This window comes from Molossus molossus, unplaced genomic scaffold (genome assembly GCF_014108415.1).
Source record: "Molossus molossus isolate mMolMol1 unplaced genomic scaffold, mMolMol1.p scaffold_m16_p_4, whole genome shotgun sequence".
NCBI classification, from domain to species: Eukaryota; Metazoa; Chordata; class Mammalia; order Chiroptera; family Molossidae; genus Molossus; species Molossus molossus.
Genome location: NW_023425377.1, coordinates 41,579,254 through 41,598,887, shown reverse-complemented (window position 1 = coordinate 41,598,887; position 19,634 = coordinate 41,579,254). Strand labels below are relative to the sequence as shown.

The 19,634-nt window shown below is 43.0% G+C and overlaps 1 protein-coding gene across 5 annotated transcripts; it reads right to left on the bottom strand.

Annotated features, from left to right (window-relative positions):
• Positions 1-14,715: 14,715 nt before the first annotated feature.
• Positions 14,716-19,359, bottom strand: GDF9 (growth differentiation factor 9). Of its 5 annotated transcripts, none has more exons than XM_036240592.1 (3): positions 19,268-19,359; positions 17,112-17,307; positions 14,716-15,992 (listed from the first exon to the last, which is right to left on the bottom strand). In XM_036240592.1, exons 2-3 carry the CDS (start codon positions 17,242-17,244, stop codon positions 15,037-15,039), a joined length of 1,089 nt encoding a protein of 362 aa, XP_036096485.1. In that variant the 5' UTR covers positions 17,245-17,307; positions 19,268-19,359; the 3' UTR covers positions 14,716-15,036. The 5 variants fall into 5 exon arrangements, with proteins under 5 accessions (XP_036096485.1, XP_036096481.1, XP_036096483.1 ...); XM_036240588.1 differs by having other exon boundaries at positions 18,557-19,352; XM_036240590.1 differs by having other exon boundaries at positions 19,018-19,352.
• Between the last annotated feature and the right edge of the window lie 275 nt (positions 19,360-19,634).

The window sequence follows — 19,634 nt, the reverse complement described above, 5'->3', positions numbered from 1 at the left end:
CCTGGAAAGGAATGTTGGGCTGTCAACTATTGAGTACACATGTATCACCTTTTCTCTACAGACACTGGGTGACACCCTAGCCTCTGTTTGCTTTGGTCATAATAACTCAGCTTTTCTCCACTAGCCTCCGGCCCCAAGGCCCAGGCCCAGCACCATTCCATTCTCCTGGTCTGCACCCCTCATATTACCCACATACTTGGGCAGGAGAGGATAAACAAGATAGGCGAATGCAGGCTCTCTCCTGCCTACTCCTGTGGAACTAGAACAGATAAATGGTGGTCAGGTGAGCTTTTCTACTTGGTTATTCTGGTCCCCTATGCTTTATTTTGGTTCACAAGCACAGAAATGAACTCAGGCTCTGAACCAGACCCTGCCCAGTGTTGCCCAGAGAGGGCAACAGCCGGCTCAAGGCCAGGAATGAACAGACTGGCCCTGCGTTGTCCAGGCCCATACAAAGGGGTGGTATGGTCTCCAAAATGCCCTGCTCCTAAACGTGCCCTTCTGTTTGAGCTGAGCTTCCTTGGTCAGTGGTTTCAGTGGGAGAACAATTCAATTCTAGAGCTCCAGGCCCAGGGCTGTTCAGAGGAGCCGTGTGCTGGATGTGGGGCCGAGCCGGCTCACAGCATGCCGTACGCTGTGGGATGCATTTTGGGCCATTGGCTCTGGAAACAGGTAATGTATGTCCTCAATGTTCACTTAGAAAATCTTGCTGATTTTAACTGACCTGTCTAGTCAGGTACTCACACGGAGGAGACTTTGTTCCAAAACCTCTGGGTGCATATGTCTGGCATCCATTGTGGTCCATGTGTTTTTAGGACCCTGTCAGGGGTGAATGTGACCACACACACACACACACACACAATCTAGCTGACAGTTTTTTGGACTTCAAGGGAAGCATCAAGAGAAGTTAAAATAGAAAGTTACTTTAAAAAAATTATTGATTTGAGAGAGAGAAACATCGATTCGTTGTTCCACTTCATTATGCATTCATTGGTTGAAGCTTCTATGTGCCCTAACCGGGGATCAAACCTGCAACTTTGGCATATCAGGACGGTGCTCTAACCAGCCCCATTTTATCTCTAAAGATCACCTGTATACCAGGGACCTCCCGTGGATGTTGTTTCTGAGGCTGGTAGCCCCTCTCCTCCTCGGCTCACTCAGTTCGCTCTTCCTCCAGACAGGGCTGCAGTGGTCATCTGGACACTTCCTTGTTGGGGGGCTCCCATACTGTGTGGGGGAGACAGAGCCCTCCTCCCACTTTGAAAGCCAGCCTGACCACAGTGCAGACCTGAGGCCTAGGTTTGATGCTTCTGCCAGGGACTGGCACTCTCATGTGAGGGACACAGAGTCCGGGACAGATGAGAAATACCGAGTCCTAACCTCAGTGGTGGTCCTAACATATGTCCTGCTCTGCTGCCCATGTCCTTTGGTTTCTGCCTGTTTTCATAGCCTGGTCCTCCCGCCTTCTGGTCAGCTGTGAACCACCAGACCTCCTTCCAACACATTCCTTTTGGAGTGAGGTAGGCACAGCTGGTTGCTGTTATTTAAAACTAAGAAGTTTCATACATAGAACCTATTAACGTTGAAGTGGCAGTGTAAGTCAGGAGGGAAGTCTGGCCGGTTTGGGTTTCAGAGATCCTCTTTCCTTAGAAGAAGCAACCGCCAGGCCAGGGGCAAGAGAGCGCTCCCATGGCTGCCCTGGGGCAGTCCCTGGTGTGGCTGTGGCTGGACACCCGCTAACAGGTCACACAGACCGAAAGCCAGCAACTCAGGAAACAGGATGAAGCAGTGCAGGAGAAACACAGGCAGACAAGTTCCTGGTTCAAAGTCGTAAACATTGCTATAAAAACAAAAACAAGATTTCCCTTGTTAAACATACAAAGGTTAGACAATTTAGTGATTGGTTGCTTTTTCCTATTCCTGCACTAAAGAGGGTTGACCTAGTTCCATCTGGGTTTTCCACACCAGCATGGGCCAGGAGACTAAGCTGATGTCAGGCCAAGGCGGGCCTGCCTGGAGACCCAGAAGCTTAGGCTCCCTCCCATAGCTGCCCCTCGCGGAGAGTTGGCCATATGCTGAAGTTTCCTCTTTTCTTCCATCTCCCACTAGCAATGCCCCTGGTAAAGGACCCATCATGTTGCTCAGTTACTAAGCCCTGGGCCAAGTGTCACCTCCTCAGTGAATCCGCCCTTGGTATCCCTAGGCAGTTTATTGTTCCCTGCTCCACCTAATACTACACTGTAGAATACATGGTTATTTACTGTTCTGTGTGCCCCGTTAGACAGATTGTGCTCTTGAAGTAAACGACCAGACCTAGCAGTACCAGGCTCAGAACTAATATGTGGAATGAGGGCATGTGGGAGACCTGATCTCAGGTGAACAGCTGTGTCATTCCTCCAGTCTGTGAGTTCACAGTTGACAGCAACACTCCAAGGATGGCCTTGGGCTTTCAGACCCAGTGAGTGGTGTGTGTGTGAGTGTGTGTGTGTGTGTGTGTACGCGTGCGCGCACCCACACATGCTTTGGGGGAGGTGAGAGGGAGAGTCTCTACAAACAGCATTCTAGACACCAAGTGGCCCCCCTATAGAAGTGATTGTATAAAAGGAATAATTTAATTAGCAAGTAATTATTGGGTATCCATGTACCAATCTGCTCTGAGCTTCAGGTGAGGGACAAAGGACACACATCCTAAAAGCCAAGAGCCAGAAGGGAAATCAGCAGCGCCCTTCCTTCCTGCTGCTGCTGCTGGGAAGCCCTCTTCATCCTGGCCTCAGCCACCCTGGAGGGCCCGGTGGCTCTGCCCGCAGTCACACCTGTCAGCCTTCCCTGGGAAAACAAGTTTAAAGCAGTAAAAGATCCTGGACTGGTCATTTCCTTCAGGTCTCTACACTTTTTTTCACTTTCTCCTTTGGGTGGCTTTAACAAAAAGATGTGACTTACCACTCTAGAAGGGGCAACTTTCTTTTCAGAGTAGATGGCTTTAGTCACTTACTCAGGCACAGCAGAGAGAGGTCTGGGGACAGCTGCCATGGATGAAAGCAAAGACTTCCAAGAGTTCATTTGGATTTCCAAATCCTCTGCTTTGGGTCTTAGGATTAGATTAATCTCCTTTATTAGGGATGGCAGTAGGTTCTAGTCCATAGTCTGTGAACACGGGTTTGTAAGTACTAGAAAAGAATTAAAAACCAAATCTGCTCTAGCCAGTGTGGCTCAGTGGTTGGGCATCGTCCCATGCACCAAAAGGTTGCTGGTTCAATTCCCGCGCAGGCCACAGGCCCAGGTTGCAGGCTCACATACATGTTTCTCTCCCTCTCCTTTCCTCTCTCTAAAAATCAATTTAAAAAATCTTTAAAATAAGCACCAAAGTCAAATTACAACCTTCTTATCTATCTAGAGCAATGAGTGCTTTATTGAAATTAGATTCACCTTAATATGCTAAACAGCTTACAAGTCAACAATAAAAATACATACAAATAATCCATTTTTAATGGTCAAAGGAATTCGAATAGACATTTCTCCCAAGAAGATGTACAAATGGCCAATAAGCACATGAAAAGATGCTCAATATCAAATGCAAATCAAAACCAGAATGGGGGGAGGTAGTGATTAACCAAAGAACTTATATGAATATATGCATAACCCATGGACTCAGACAATAGTGTGGGGAAGGCCTGGGGTAGGGCAGGAGCCAGGGTGAGGGGAGCAAAGGGGGTCAGGGATGGGAGACATCTGTAATACTCTCAATAATTAAACCCCACAATGACAGGGGTGGTGAACACACAATAATTAATATACAAATGATGTATTATAGAATTGTACACCTGAAATTGATATAATTTTATTAACCAACATCACCCCAGTAAAGTCAATGAAAAAGAACCACAATGACATACCACTTTATACCCATTTGAATGGCAGACAGACGTTAAGTGTTTGTAAGGATATAGAGAAATCAATCTTCAGGCACCACTGGTGAGAATGTAAAATGGTGCAGCTGCTTTGGAAACAGTTTGTCAGTTCATCAGACAATTAAACTGAGTTGTCATATGACCTAGCTATTCTACTCTGAGGCAAATAACCAAGAGAACTGAAAACATAGGTTCATGCAAAAACTTGTATGTGAATGTTTATAACACCATTATTCATAATAGCCAGAAAGTAGGAACCCAAATGGAATATTATTCAGTCATAAAAAGAAATTAAGTACTTAAGTGGGTAGAGGTAGAAGAGGGGATAAATGGTGATGAAAAAAAAAATGTAAATTAAAAAAAATAAATTATCAGTACATGCCACTACAACCTGGAAGAACCTTGAAAACACTATGCTGAGTGGAAGAAACCAGACAAAAAAAACACATGTTATCCAGCCGGTGTGGCTAAGTGACTGAGCGTTCACCCAGGCACGAAGAGGTCACCAGTTCGATTCCTGGTCAGAGCACATGCCCAGGTTGTGGGCCCGATCCCCAGTGGGGGCATGCAGGAGGCGGCCAATCGATGTTCTCTCTCATCGATGTTTCTTTTTTTAAAATTTATTTTATTTGTATTTAATAATTTATTTTTGTTACAGATGTTTCTCCTTTTTCCCCCACTGAACACCCCGCCCCCACCCTCCCTACCCTGTCCCCAGCTTTGTTGTCATGTCCATTTTTCATGCATACATGCATATAAGTTCTGTGGTTTATCTCTCCTTCCAGTCTCTCGATGTTTCTATCTCTCTCTCCTTCTCACTTCCTCTCTCTCTAAAAATCTATGGAGGAAAAAAAAAAAAAAAAAAGACCACATGTCATGATTCTATTTACATGAAATGTTCAGAATCAGCAAATCCAGAAAGACAGAAAGCAGGTTAGTAGCTGCTAAGGGCTAAGAGAAGGGGGGATGGGGAGTGAGTCATTGGTATGAAGTTTCCTTTTAGGATGGTGGAAATGTTCTAGAATCAGAGAATGGTACACAACTTTGTGATTTGTGCTTAAAATTACTGAATATTGCCCCGGCCAGTTTGGCTCAGCGGTTAGAGCATCGGCCCGCGGTCCAGAGACCCAGGTTCGGTTCCCGCTAAGGGCATGTACCTCAGTTCTGGTATGTCCCCGGCCCCGTTGGGGTTGTGCAGGAGGCAGCCATTCAATGTGTTCCTTTCATGTTGATGTTTCTCTCTCTATCTCTCTCTTCCTCTCTTTCCCTCCCACTCGGTCTGAGCAAAAATGGAAAAATGTCCTCGAGTGAGGATAAAAAATAAATAAAAATTACTTATTTTAGAGAGAGATAGAAACATCAATGTGAGAAACATGGGTCAGCTGCCTCCCACACGCCCCCTACTGGAGATTGAGTCCACAACCTGGGCATGTGCCCTGATTGTGGACTCACTCGATTCTCTAGTGAGGATGAAAAGAAAAAGTATTATATAGCCTAGTACTACTGGTTAACCAATTTCTGACTTGATGAAATCATAAGTAGAATACATAAATTATTCCCATCAAGTCAAGGCATATCCCAATCCTGACACTACATGTGTATCTACATGGTAGTTCTCAGCTTCATATGTGTAGTTTTATGAATGAAAAAGAACTTTGGCAGAACTGGGTCCAATGTCTTCCTGGTGGGCAGAGTTCTATGTTCCATCAGTTCCTTCCACTTGGCTGGGCAGATAATCAGATGCCCCTGAGAACTGCACTGCGAGGCAGCTTCGGGAAAGTACAGGGTGTTTCACAAATGCCTCAGTCTGTACCTTGCTCCTAGATTGTGACTGTTCTCAGCAGGGAGGGCTGTGGTTTGGTTTTCACCATCAGTGATCCCACCAGGCTTGGACAGTTCAATATGGGAAAGAAGTACATTCGAGCATCACTATTCAAAAGAGAAAGCTACTGCTTAGGAGGGAAATGTATCAGATTAAGTAATAAATACATAATGTGTGTACTATACAAGTGTCATGAGCTCCACCTTGGGGGGCAATTATCAGGGTAAAGTTTAGAGTGAAATCATGAGGAAGAGACAGTTGTGCTGTCCAATAAAAATATAATATAAGCTACATATGTAGTTTTTTGTTGTTGTTGTTCAGATAGAGTGGGAGGGAGAGAGAGAGAGAGAAACATCCTTGTGAAAGAGACATTGAGTGGCTGCCACCCACACGACCCAACCAGGGCTGGGGACAAACTGCAACCAAGGTACGTGCCCCCAGCGGGAACCGAACTCAGGTCTCTCTGGACCACAGGCCGACGCTCTAACCTCTGAGCCAAACCGGCCAGGGCTACATATGTAGTTTTAAATGATCTAATAGCTACATTAAAAATGAAAAAGAGCCCTGGCCAGTTTGGTTCAGCGGTTAGAGCAACAGCCGGTGGACCAGAGACCCAGGTTCAGTTCCCGCTAAGGGCACGTACCTCAGTTGCAGTTTGTCCCTGGCCCTGGTTGGAGTCCTGTGGGTGGAAACCAGTCGATGTGTCTCTCTCACATCGATGTTTCTCTCTCTCTCTCTCTCCCTCTCTTTCTTTCTTTCTTCCTCTCTCCCTCCCGCTCTATCTGAAGATAAATGCAAAAAATGTCCTCGGGTGAGGATAAAAAACAAAAACCAAATGAAAAAGAAACAGGTAAAATAGATTTTTATATTAATATATATATACTACATATTTAATATATCCAAACAGATCCAATATAGAATATCACTTCAATGTGTAATCCATATAACAAAATGAAATATTTTATATTCTTTTTTTCATAGTCTTTAAGATCTGGTGTATATTTTACATTCACAGCTCATTGCAATTTTGATTAACCACATTTTAAATGCTCAATAACCACATGTAGCTAGTGACTACTGTATTGGAAAACACAGCTTCAGAGAATCTTAGTTAAGGTAATAATAATAAAAGCAGCACTTAGTGAGAATCTATCTGCTAGACATTGTTCTAAGCTCTTTATATGTATTAACTCATTTAATTTTCACAACCACCCTAGGAAAAAGGTTCTATTGTTAACCCCATTTTACAAATGATGAAACTCACTTGTCCAAAGTTATAGCCAGGGTGGTTCCAGAGCTCATGCTTTAAAAAAATGTTTTTTCTTTACTGATTTTAGAGAAAAGGAGAGAGAGAGAGAGAGAGAAAGATTGGCCGCCTCCTCCACGCCCCCCACTGCCCACAACCTGGGCATGTACCCTGATCGGGAATTAAACCTGCAACCTCTTGGTGCATGGGTTGATGCTCAACCACTGAACCACACCAGCTGGGCAGAGAGCTAATGCTTTTAATTACTCTATTCCTTAGGTTGTACCTATAGTTTCTCTCTCTAGTATGTTCTTCATGAGTGGTAATAAACCAAGTGCTGCTCTGTTGGGGATTTTTTTCATCTCATTTGCAAGGAGTTTTGTTGGATCAAGGTGCGATGAAGCCACGAACCCTTCAGTTTCAGGAAGCACTCACTGTGTGGCATCCACGAGCCCTTCAGTTTCAGGAAGCACTCACTGTGTGGCAACAACTCAGTACACCTCCGAGATTCCTTAATCTCCACAATCCTGTTTTAGCCCTTTACAAATATTTCACAAACTGATAATAGTCAAGGGCATGATCACTTTCTTCTCCAATCATGCAATGATTTATAAAGTTCACAACACACATTTTCCTGGCAAATGATGCAATGGAAGCTGGGCACATTAACCTTTATCTTAACTTTAATAAACTCTTAAGCCTGTTTATCCCTTTTCTAAAGGTAACAATTAAACTCAGTTTTCCTACATTTAGGTAAAACTTCAGATTACTTATTGGCAAATCGTTTGGTCCTGCTAGTTAAGACTATCTAATGAGGTACTTTTTTTTTTTTTATCCTCACCCGAGGACATTTTTGCATTTATCTTCAGACAGAGCGGGAGGGAGAGTGGGGGAAGAGAGAGAGAGAAACATCAATGTGACACATCGAGTAGTTGCCACCCACACAACCCCAATCAGGGACGGGGACAAACTGCAGCCAAGGTACATGCCCTTAGTGGGAACTGAACCCGGGACTCTCCAGTTCATGGGCCGACACTCTTAACTGCTGAGCCAAACCAGCCAGGGCCTAATGAGGTACTTTTTTATATTAAATATGGTGTGCAATCCAAACATTGGATGTGCTCCTACCTTAGACATCGTTTTGTGTTTTTTTTTCCCCCAAACTGACTCAACTAGGATGAGATGGAGAAGCTAAAGGAAGCCTTGAAATAGAGAACAAGTAGAAAGTTCTTCACAGGTTACATTAGGGATTACAACTTGCTATAAACTTTTCTTACCCATTTTCTCTAAGCAGAGGTTTGAACAAGGATTTACATGGTGCTTATAGCAGTACCTCTTTTTGACTCAGAGAATGAACACACAAATTTATCTCTACTTCCTCCCATTAACATTAGTACAAGTGAATGTCAAATATACCCATAGGGGCAAAGAACAGGTGATGATAGCATAGAATCCTGGGGAAGCTCAGGAAATGAAGATGCCATGTACCATGAAAGGCAGTGATGCCAGGTATGGCTGTCAGTGGGTATTGGCTAAGTCTGCAGATGAAACCATTGTGCCCCAGTGGACACTACCCCATGTCAAGCAGCTAGGTAACCACCCCTCCCCCAACCCCGGAGACTGGCAGTTGTTTCTGTGGAAAGTTGAATACAGACAAGTGAACTCCAGACGTGGTGAAGGTTGGGGAAAGAGGTGTAGTATTGAGATTAAAAGGGACTGATTAGGTAGAAGTTCATAGCCCCTTGTACTGCAGAGCTCTAAGACCACCAGCAGCTAAGTGTGTATCTTTGCCCCCTCTTCCTCCCACCAGAAGACTGGATAATAGTTCTGTGGAGAAACCCATAGAAACTGACAAAAGCTCCAAACCAAAGAGCCTGTCAGTTAACATATCCTACCCTCTCACGTACAGCTTCCAACAACTTTCTAGGGCCTTATACTTATAGATGAACAACAAAAGATAATTGAGAAAAGCCTCCAACATGAAAGGCAAAGACTAAAACAAATGGAAACAAAACTCATAGAAGAAAACGAACAGAACAAAGAAAAGGCTGATTAAGAAGCACCTCACGTGGATGGGAATATGAAGCCAGTAAATGAGATACGCCTTATCCTTTTCTTTCACATCAGTTTGTCTTACTAGAAGGTTGCTATCCTACAACCTTAGAGAAATAGGCCAAATAACAAAAGAGAAGAGCCACAAAAAGAAATTCCAAGCTCACGTCTCTGCATCTCTTCCACTGCAGTCCATGCCAGCATCATTGCTCACCTGGGCCATAAGAGCCCCTGAAAATCTAAAACGTCTCCCTGTTTCAGATGCATCTCTGCCAAACAACTCTACGTAGGGACTTAGAGTGATCTTTTAAAAATAATCCAATCAGTTAAGGCCCCCGATTCAACCTTTTCAATGGCTTCCTATTGATCTTGGCATAAAAATCCAATCCCTTTGCAAAGGCCGGTAAGGTCTTGTATTGTCTGTCTGCGTCTTCAACCTCATCTCCCACCCCACTTGCCATTCCACTTAATCCCTCTCCTTTCCTACTTGCCAGTACTACCCAGGTCTTTCTGATGTTAGAATACAAGTTTGTTCTGCCTGGAGGTCCCTGTATATGGCTGCACATGTTGTTTACTTGTTTATTGTCTGTCTCTCCCCACTGGTATATGAACTCCATGACAGCAAGTGCCTGTTTCTTATTTACCACTATTACATCAGCATCTAGAATACCTGACATATGGTATGTGCCCAGTAAACAATTATTGAATAAATAAATTTGTATTTTAACAAGGCTCAGTTTCAAGGGAGAGATGAAGTGGTCATGAAAAATACTGAACCATTAGTTCCAGCAGGAGATATCAAAACTTTATTGATGTTAGGATCAGCATTTCTCTTAAATGAGTTTCAATGTGAAAAATTCTAATATATTGTATCAATGTCAACATCCTAGTTGTGACAGTATGCTATACTTTTGCACAATGTTATCATTGAGGGGACTGGATAAAGGCTACACGAGATCTCTTACAATTGCATGTGAATCCACAATTGTCTTAAAATAAACCATTTAATTGAAAATTTTAAACTAGCCCAGGTGGTGTGGCTCACTGGTTGAGTGTTGACCCATGTACCAAGAGGTCACCAGTTTGATTCTTGGTCAGGGCACATGTCCAAGTTGTGGGCCTGATCCCCAGTGGGGGGCATGCAGGAGGCAGCCAATCGATGGTTCTCTCTCATCAATATTTCTGTCTCTCTCTCCCTCTCCCTTCTTCTCTTTCTAAAATCAATAAAGAAAAAATATTTTTTAAAAATTATAATCTAAAGGTAAAATAATTTAGTATTTATTCAGCCTGCTTATGTAGGACTCACCCCAAAATGTATTCTTCCACAGAATATCTGTGATGACAGATGCTCACTGATAGAATTTAGGCTAATAAAGAAGCCGCCATTTCTGGTAGGTGATATCTTTTTCCTGGAGCTGAGAACATTAGACTCTGTTCTTAAACACACATGACACCTGGCCCATAGTCACTGTTCAATAAATATTTATTCAATGAGCTAATTATTTCTGAGAAAGCCAAAATGACATCCAGTCACAGGCTGTGAACTTGTAACACTGCCTATCATAGCATTCCAACCTGGAAAAACACCAGCACCAAAGACAGGACTATAAATAACTCTGTAAACCATTCATGAAGCATTTAAGATGCCTAAAAGGTACAGTTAACACTTATCCACATATATCTAATTACTCAATTCTCCCATAAATGTTGCATTACATGGTAAGGTAGGACAAAGAAATACAGTAAGGCCACCTATAAAATCCTGGGGTTTTTTTTTTGTTGTTGTTTTTTTAATCCTCACCCAAGGATATTTTCTCAAATATCTTCAAATATAGTGTGTGTCTGGGGGGAGAAATATCAATGTGAGAGGGACACATTGACTGGCTGCCTTCCGCATAACCCCGACCAGGGCTGGGGATGAACCGCAACTGTGGTACTGGAATCGAACCCAAGACTCTTTGGTCCCAGGGCTGATGCTGTACTGCTGAGCCAAACTAGCCAGGGCTAGAATCCTGTTCTTTAAATGGATACTGAAATAGTCCTGCTCTAACAAACCAAGGCCCTTTCCAAAAATTGACCAGTAAATCTTTGGTTTGGGAAGGGCAGTTGCATCAGAAAGTAATTAACTACTCATGGAGAACTTGTCAATTCTGGTAAAAGATGAAGTATCAATCTCCTGGTTGTGTTTATTTTTCCTTCTAGCTGGACAACAGTTAATGGATAGAACAGCACACTTTTCTTTTTATTTTTTTTATCCTCACCTGAGGACATTTTTCCATTTTTTGTTCAGGTAGAGTGGGAAGGAGAGAGAGGAACAGAGAGAGAGAGAGAAACATCGATGTGAAAGGGACACATCGAGTGGCTGCCACCCGCACGACCAACCAGGGCCGGAGACAAACTGCAACCGAGGTACATGCCCTTAGCGGGAACCGAACCCAGGTCTCTCGGGATTGGAGGCCGATGCTCTATCCGCTGAACCAAACTGGCCAGGGCAAGAACAGCACACTTTTCTATTGCATCAATCCATCCAACCAATCTCCATACTTAAGGAATGTTACTGGAACTGACTTCCTCTAAAATAATATTTAAATGTTATCATTTCACTTCATTTTATAAGTTGCAATCACTCCAAAGTTACAAATTAGAATTGACTAAAGTTTTAATATAAACCAAGTTCTTCTATCTGAGCATTTTGCTTTTACCGCTTATATAACCATGTAATACATCCTCCTTTACCCCATGAAAGAGCAACTTTCTTTTTCCCACAGACTGTCTAAACTGAGCTCTCAACCAAGTCCAAGTGGCTGCTGCTCTTGAAGCTGATTAGTAAAACACAAAGTATTCAATGTAACACAGGAGTTGATTTAAATGGATAAAAAGCAGGAAACTCGGAGCTGAAGGTAAAACCAGTTCCTGACATGCCCCATTGTTCCCTGGCATACTAAGGCACTCATCACATTAGGTGACCTCATATCTCATCTGGACTAAATACCAAAGCTGAATGCGTCTATTTAAGGCAGATGTGGCCTCATCCTTAAATTTCCAGATTTAAATCACTGCTGTCCTTTCTCATTTATTTTCTAAAGTGGCAGCTTTTGTAAGAGTAACCCAAGAGAAAGAGGTTTCATATGGAGGAGGCAGTTGGGAGACTGGTATATCCTCCTCCATTGTGTAGAAGAGAATCTTTAAAGTTTAAATTTAGCAGACATATCAGTCCTGGATATTAACACTGTCTTACGAATGAAACTAAGTTTACAAATAAAGCCTAAAAAAAAAGTTAAAAAAAAGCCAAGCTTCTTCTTCTTTTTTTTTACAAAGAGGAAAGAAGAGATAGAAACATCAATGTGGGAGCGAAATATTGATTGGCTGCCTCCTGCATGCCCCCTACTGGGGCTCGAGCCCAAAACCCGGGCATGTACCCTGCTCAGTTCATGTGACGACACTCAATCCACTAAGCCACACCAGCTGGGCAAGCTTCTAGTTCTTCAAACTATTTTTTAAGGAAGTAAACTTTAGGACTTACCTGTAAGGATGAACTATTTTTTCTGTTCCCAAATCTGGTATTGACCATAATACTTAATGTTCATCAGAACTACCCCTTCATTTTCTTCTTTTCAAAACCTTTAGATTGCAGAGCATATTCCACACTCAGTCATAGAACCAGGCCATGAAAAAATAAAATAAAATTAAGCAAAATTCTGTTTCAGAAAAACAATAATTAAATCACTTTAGGGTAACTGAGGAACTATGAGGAATCCCTTAAGTTTACATTTCATGTGGTCCATTTGAGAATAGCCAGATTTAAAGGAGACTTACTTTCAAGGAAGTTCAATTGTATGATGCCACTAATATTCATGGCCTTTCCATTCTAGATATTTTTTTACTCCTAAGAATGACAGAAATTGATACAAAACCACTGAAACATCATTTATCTCTTAGACGTGTAGCCTCCTTTACCAAAGAATAATGATGCTTTCAAGTTACACAAGATGGTAAAGTTATTTGGAAACTAGGCCACCTAAAATTTCTTCCTTTGTTTCAGTCCTAATTTTTTCTGAAATGTTTTTTTTTAAACATTTTTTTTTCCTTGATTTTTTAGAGAAAGGGGAAGGGAGAGGGAGAGGGAGAGGGAGAGGGAGAGGGAGAGGGAGAGGGGGAGAGAGAGAGAGAGAGAGAGAGAGAGAGAGAGAGAGAAACATCAGTGTGAGAGAACATTGATTAGCCGCCTCCTGCATGCCCCCCACTGGGGATCGAGCCCTCAACCTGGTCATGTGTCCTGACCAGGAGTTCAACTGGTGACCTCTTGGTGCATGGGTCGACGCTCAACCACTGAGCCACACTGGCTGGACTTCTGAAATGTTTTCAAGGAGAAAAAAATGAGCAGAAAACAGAGCATTTATGTCAGTATGTGCAGGTTTGTAATGTGTATGCATGACAGCACTAGTAAAAATCCCTCAAATAATTCCATTCATAATAACATCAAAAGGAATAAGATTTTTAGAATTTAATAAAAAGTGCAAAATGTATACTCAACTACAAAACATTTTTGAAAGAAATAAAACATCTAAATAAAGGGGAAAAGAGCTCATGTTCATGGATAGTATTGTATCTGATCTACAGATTCAACATCATCCTTATCAAAATCCAAGCTGCCATCTTTTAGTTAGACATTAGGTACTAAGAAAACATCATTTACAAGAATGGAAAGTATTTCTTGCACCTAGGAGTTACTTTTGTTTTATAGACTATGGTTTTAGAAACTCAAACAGAAATCACTGCATCAGCCCTCTGTGCCCCTAGGGCTCTAAGGTAAACTGACTGAAAACCCACATATCTGCTCTCATATCCAAACAAACACCCCTCTGTAATATAACCTTGTTACTGCCAACTTCGATCAGTGAAACAGTCCAAAGCCCACCAGAAAAAAATTTTGTGGAGGTGGAGTGACAGGAGCTAAGGGAAATTGGAAAAAAAGAAAAAATGCTCTTTGACTTCCTTCCTTAGGGTCAGAGATCTAAATACATTAAGGAGAAATACATTTTAAAAATCTTTAACACAGCATTTTCTTGGGAAAAATCTTCAAGGCTGTCCGGCTGGTGTGGCTCAGTGGTTGAGAGTCGACCCATGCACCAAGAATTTGCCAGTTCGACTACCAGTCAGGACACATGTCCAGGTTGTGGGCCAAATCCCCAGTAGAGGGTATGCAGGAGGCAGCCAATTGATGTTCTCTCTCATCAGTGTTACTATCTCTCCCTCTCATTTCCTTTCTCTCTAAAATCAATAAAGGAAAAAAAAATCTGCGAGGCAGTTTCCTTAAAAAAAAAAAAAAAAAAAGGAATATTATACAAGCCATCTAACAAGCAGAGTTAGAATAATGTGTACCAGTCACATTAATCCAACAGAAATGGTTTTGTTGCATACACTCTAAACCTAGTGAACCTCTCTTCATCAGAATTTAGGTAAAGAAATTACTCTCTTTTTTACTCTGAAAGAAATCAAAAGTTGAGCCAGTGTGGCTCAGTGGTTGAGCGTCAACCTAAAAGATAGCTTTTAGACATGCTTCCTCTGCCTTTCAAACCACCATATAAAAGCAGTCCTTATTTAATAAAACACACATACAGAAAATTTATGCCACTGACAGGAATTTATTCTTTCACTAAATAAGAGTATAACACTGAATTGTTTGTTTAGAGCTGCAATCCCATCCAAGATTAATGCTAATTAAGTTTTTAACATCAAAAAAAAGAAGAAAAAAACTGCTTAGGTAAAAAAATGGAAACCTCTCCAAAATAATTACATTCATTTACATTTGCAAGTAAAAAAAGCAGATGTTATCCCTTTACACTGATAGAAGCCACAAAATGTGCCAATTTACACAGACTCCTTATATAAGACACACTGCATTATATTTAGAGTTGTCACGTGAAGCTTTGTCCTGAAGACACAGGTAGGCACAGGGCATTCACTTTGCCAAAGAGGCTCAAGGTTTTAGTTTAGAGGGCTACATGTTAACGACAGGTGCACTGAGTGGCTATCATATCTTCATATTCTTTATAAGCTATTGAGCCATCGGGCTCAATGGTCAACACACTCAAAGGGCTGTATTTGGCAGGCACACACGATGGCCTTGGCACTAAGGAGTCGAGCTGCTTCTCATAGATGATGTTCTGCACCATGGTGTGAACTGGAGAGCCATACCGATGCCCAACTGCCCTCGGACAGTCCCCTTTACAGTATCGGGGGTTATATCTGTGAGGGGCCACAATCCAGTTGTCCCACTTCAGCTGACTAAAACTAAGTCTAAAGTCATGGAGCTCACACTCATTTTGGGGAAAAAGAAACTGTTTGAAGTATTCACTCAGATTAAAAGAAACTGGAACCAGAGGCTTCTGCAATTCTGAGCTGACAGTTTCCTGACTTCTCCGGTGACGGGAAGATTTTACTCCCTTAGCAGTCTCTTCTCCCATAGGGCAGGCAGACAGACCTCTCTGGTCAGGAGCCTGTGAAGGGCTCCTTTTATAGTGGAGGGAATACCACCTGTGATAAGCCTGAGCACGTGTGTCGTTCAGATATAAAAGCAGTGAAGGAGGTACCAGGTTCAAGGGACTGTCCCATGCTGAAGGGTGCTGCAGCTGGTCTTTCACACATGTAAAATTCACAGACATGTGAATACTTCTCTTGTTGGAGGCCACTAGAGGCTGAAGCAGGGTGGTCACATCAACCTCAACCCATTTGTATTTCTTTCTAAATTCAAACTGTAATTTAAAGGTAAAGGAACGTGGGACTCTAGGGAGAGTCTTGCTAGAAGACTCTGGCTCTTTCAGCACCAGGTGGCACATGCATTTAGCAGCAAAGGGGAAAGAAGCTGAGTTGTTGAAAGTGTATAGCAAGACTGACTTGAGTAAGTGTTCCACAGCAGTAACACGATCCAGGTTAAACAGCAGGTCCACTGATGGCACCGTTCCTGGGGAGAAAAACAATTCACCAGTAGAGCTTGAACACAAACAGAACAGGAAATCAAATCAAGGACTTAGTACTTCGGGATGTGCTTTCTCTCTTCTCTTTTCCCACTTTTTCAAACCTCAGAAAAGCTGGGGGTGGTTACATAGAAAATACAGGTAATTGGGACCATAACTAATTCCCAGCAACTACAAGTGGATTATTTTCTCACCAGAAAGTCAGAACCGATTTGGTGGTGAATTAAAGTAACAGAAATTGTTATTACACGGTTTTATTTTTAGGATTTTAATAACTTGCTCCAAACAGAGGAAGCTAATAAGGAAAATAATACTTTTCTCTTAGGGACTCTTTAGAGGGAAAATAAGCAACATTTACTAGGTTTGTTAAGCAGACATTCTAACCCTTAATGAATGGTGTCAATAAAAAAAGCTTAATTAATTTGGAACACTTGAGATAGACAAATGGAGGCTCTAAAACCACCAAAATAAAATAGGACAGCGAGGAAGGAGAGAGGGTTTAAACAGTCACCGCTCACCTGTTGTGTTAGAACCATGAGCTAGTGAGCCTAAATTTTCTTTTTTTAAAGCACTACTCCTTTCACACAAACTCACCAAGGTGCTGAGTCAAACTGATGCCTGTTCTCCTGAGGACCTACTGTTCCAAATGGGGACTTAAGCTTTCCTCTCCCAGAAAGCAATAAACAAGGGGAAAACAGTCGGTGTGACAAAGCACACAGATAGCTGTGAGGTATTTTAGGCATATTTTCAGGCCAGCATTGGTAGAAGGGAAAGAATAAGCAACTGAAAGTCAAAATACCTGGTTTCCAGTCTTGATTTTGTGACCTTGGACAAGATGCTAACCTTCTCCAGCAGCACCTTCCTCAGCCTTTAGAGCCATCAGGTCTCTTCTAGCTCTAAAATTCTATCATATTAGCCCACCTTAACCCATGAGGGCACTAGAATGAACAATAAGACCAAGTGCCAGATTTGTTTGAATTTGGATACTGAGTATCATGAAAAGTAAAATGCAATTCAAGGAGCAAGGCCCAGTTCTTTTTTGTAATTGAAGTGCAGCCTGGTCTATCATCTTCCCTCCACCCATTAACCAGTCTGCTTCTACACACCTGTCACCTGGTCCACAGAAGCCTGCTTGTGCTGGACATAAGGGGTGAAGAGCCGAACAGTGTTGTAGAGGTGACTTCTGTTGGATTTAGAGATCCCCTCCTTGGTAGCATATGCCTTATAGAGTCTTTTCATGTAGCGCAAAGCTCTGGAGTCTGGCTGCAGCCTAGGGGCCCCATGTTGCACATCACACAGAACCTTGAAGAGAGGGGAAAAGAGGCCAGATCGGTCTCTCTCATCTAGAGGCTGCAGCAAGGACCAAGCTTCAGCCTCAGATTCCAACTTAGCACTGACTGCAATCTGAGCTTCTCTCCTAGAAGCCTGAGAACCAAGGCTAATAGGAAAACAGAGCCAGCAAAAGCAGCCAAACCAATAAAAGAACTTGCTGGGAAGCTCCATGGCTTGGAAGAACGAGCAAGGAACACAGTCATACCAGTCTTCTTCCTACAAGCCAGGAAGAGCCTAGGTTGATCTCTTAAATAAAATTTAGGTGTGTGGGTGGGCTAGGGTCACCTCTGTAATCAGACCTCAAGGATGCCTAGCTGAAGATAATTTTTATCAGCTGCATATCAAACAGCTGGTAACAATCTATTTATCCAATTTGTCCTCATTAGATATAGATATATTGGTTCTTTTGCTTTCCTCTTTCTTTCTCCAGGCATTTATTTAAAACCTCTTAAGTTATCGTTATACTAATGCACCAGCTATGCAGCCGAAAGGCTAAGAGAAATTGAGAACTGATCTTAAAAGAACCCATTTTTTGAAAGATGAGGATTCTTAAAATGTTCCTTAGATGCTTGCTGAAACTTCCAAGGCACGTGGAAAAACTAACTAATTATTCATGATGATACTTAGATCTGTTGATATGCAATTTATAGTATTAGGTTTACTCTTCCTGTCCCTTCATCCTCACCACCTCTCCCACTTTCAGGTGCTTGGAATAATTAGTTACCACATGTTGATTTGGAGGGTGAGAGAGAGCAGAGAACTGTTAGGTTGCTCAGGTCTCCCAGGTGGCTTAGGATGGAAAATTTACTTGGAATACTACAATATGCTTTATTATTTTTTTCTTTATTGATATTTTTAGATTTTTGAAAGAGAGAGAGAGGGAGGGAGGAGAGAGATAGAAACATCTATGAGAAAGAACATCAAATTGGCTGCCTCCTGCATGCCACCCACTGGCGATCAGGCCCACAGCCTGGGCATGTGTCCTGACCTGGAATAGAACCAGCGACCTCTTGGTGCATGGGTCGACGCTCAACCACTGAGCCACACCACTGGGCTACAATATGCTTTAAAAAGGAGGACATCACCTTTAACCTTGCCTCATTTTTAAATATAATCTTGCTATCTTTGTTTTGTCTGCACATTCACCTTGTACATATTTTGGTTGAAAGGTTTACACATGTTTGCAGGTGCTAGAAAAATACATGAAAGTTTTACTTACTATGTTATTAATCACTCAAATGGTGGTAGAATTTCCTAGGGTATTAACAGTTATGTTCTTGCCTTGGAGCTGAGACCACGTTTAGAGATCACGTTTTAGAAAAACCAGACAAAGGTGAGCCATGAATAGCTGAAATGAGGAGATATCAGTGCCAACCTTAAGGAGACTCTGTTTTCGTAAAAAGGCAACCCACACTCCTGGTAAAAGATACAGAACCAGTTTGTGTAGTACTAAGCATGATTAAACTGAGGTATGTCTGCAAATTTAAGTTCCTTGACTGCCAAGCCTCCCTGGCCTGTGGCTAGGAAGCAGGGTTATAAAATACACCCAAACTGTTGAATGGGGCCTTAGTCCTAGAGGACATACAACAGCAATTCCACAAAGAAACATTTCCAGACACTGCGGCCAGTAGAACAGCCCGACAGCTGTACTGGGCAGCAGCATCCTTAGGTAGAAAGCACCTTTGGAAAACACGGTAATGCCTCTCCTCCTGGAAAGTCGGCGGAGAAGCGTGGACGTCACGATCTGTACCCACACCGCTCTACCCAGGCCAAAGCATCTCGGGCACGGGGGAGCTGGATGCCGCAGGGGTGTCTCCTTCTTCCCTCTTACCGCCGCTTAACAGCCCTTTATCGATTGCTTGACAATTGTTTGGGAGTTCTTGGGGCTGTTCCTCCGGAAACGTTTTAATTTTACCCTGGGAAAGTCTACCTCCTGCCAGTGGATTCTCAGGCGGCGGTGGCCAAGAGAAGCCCCGGCTCTGAGCCCCTGAAGTTGGTACTGGGGTCAAGCCGAGTTTTAGCTACTGCCCCAGCCGGAGTGAAACCTCGCGTCCGCTGCCGCGGTGCGGCACCGTCTCGCCTCGGGCCGCTCTCCACAGTGGGGGGGCTCGCAGGCGCTCAGCGCCCGGCCAGCGCGGCCCTCGAGGTCGGCAGGCCCCTTTCTCGTCACCTCTATGTCCTCGGCACCGGCCGCTTCCTGCGGCTGCACCAAAAGGCGGAGGGCAGAGGAGAAACGTGAGCGCCTGGCAGGGCGCCCCAGGGCCCCAAAGCCCGCACAACGGTCTCCACCGCTGTGC

What these genes read in the sequence shown, in the direction of transcription:
- GDF9 (XM_036240587.1), bottom strand. Translation starts at nt 17,508, where the DNA reads ATGGAGCTTCCCAGCAAGTTCTTTTATTGGTTTGGCTGCTTTTGCTGG. An exon ending in TTCTGTGGACCAGGTGACAG is followed by an intron (nt 15,993 to 17,111) that starts GTGTGTAGAAGC and finishes TTTTCTCCCCAG; the next exon opens with GAACGGTGCCATCAGTGGAC.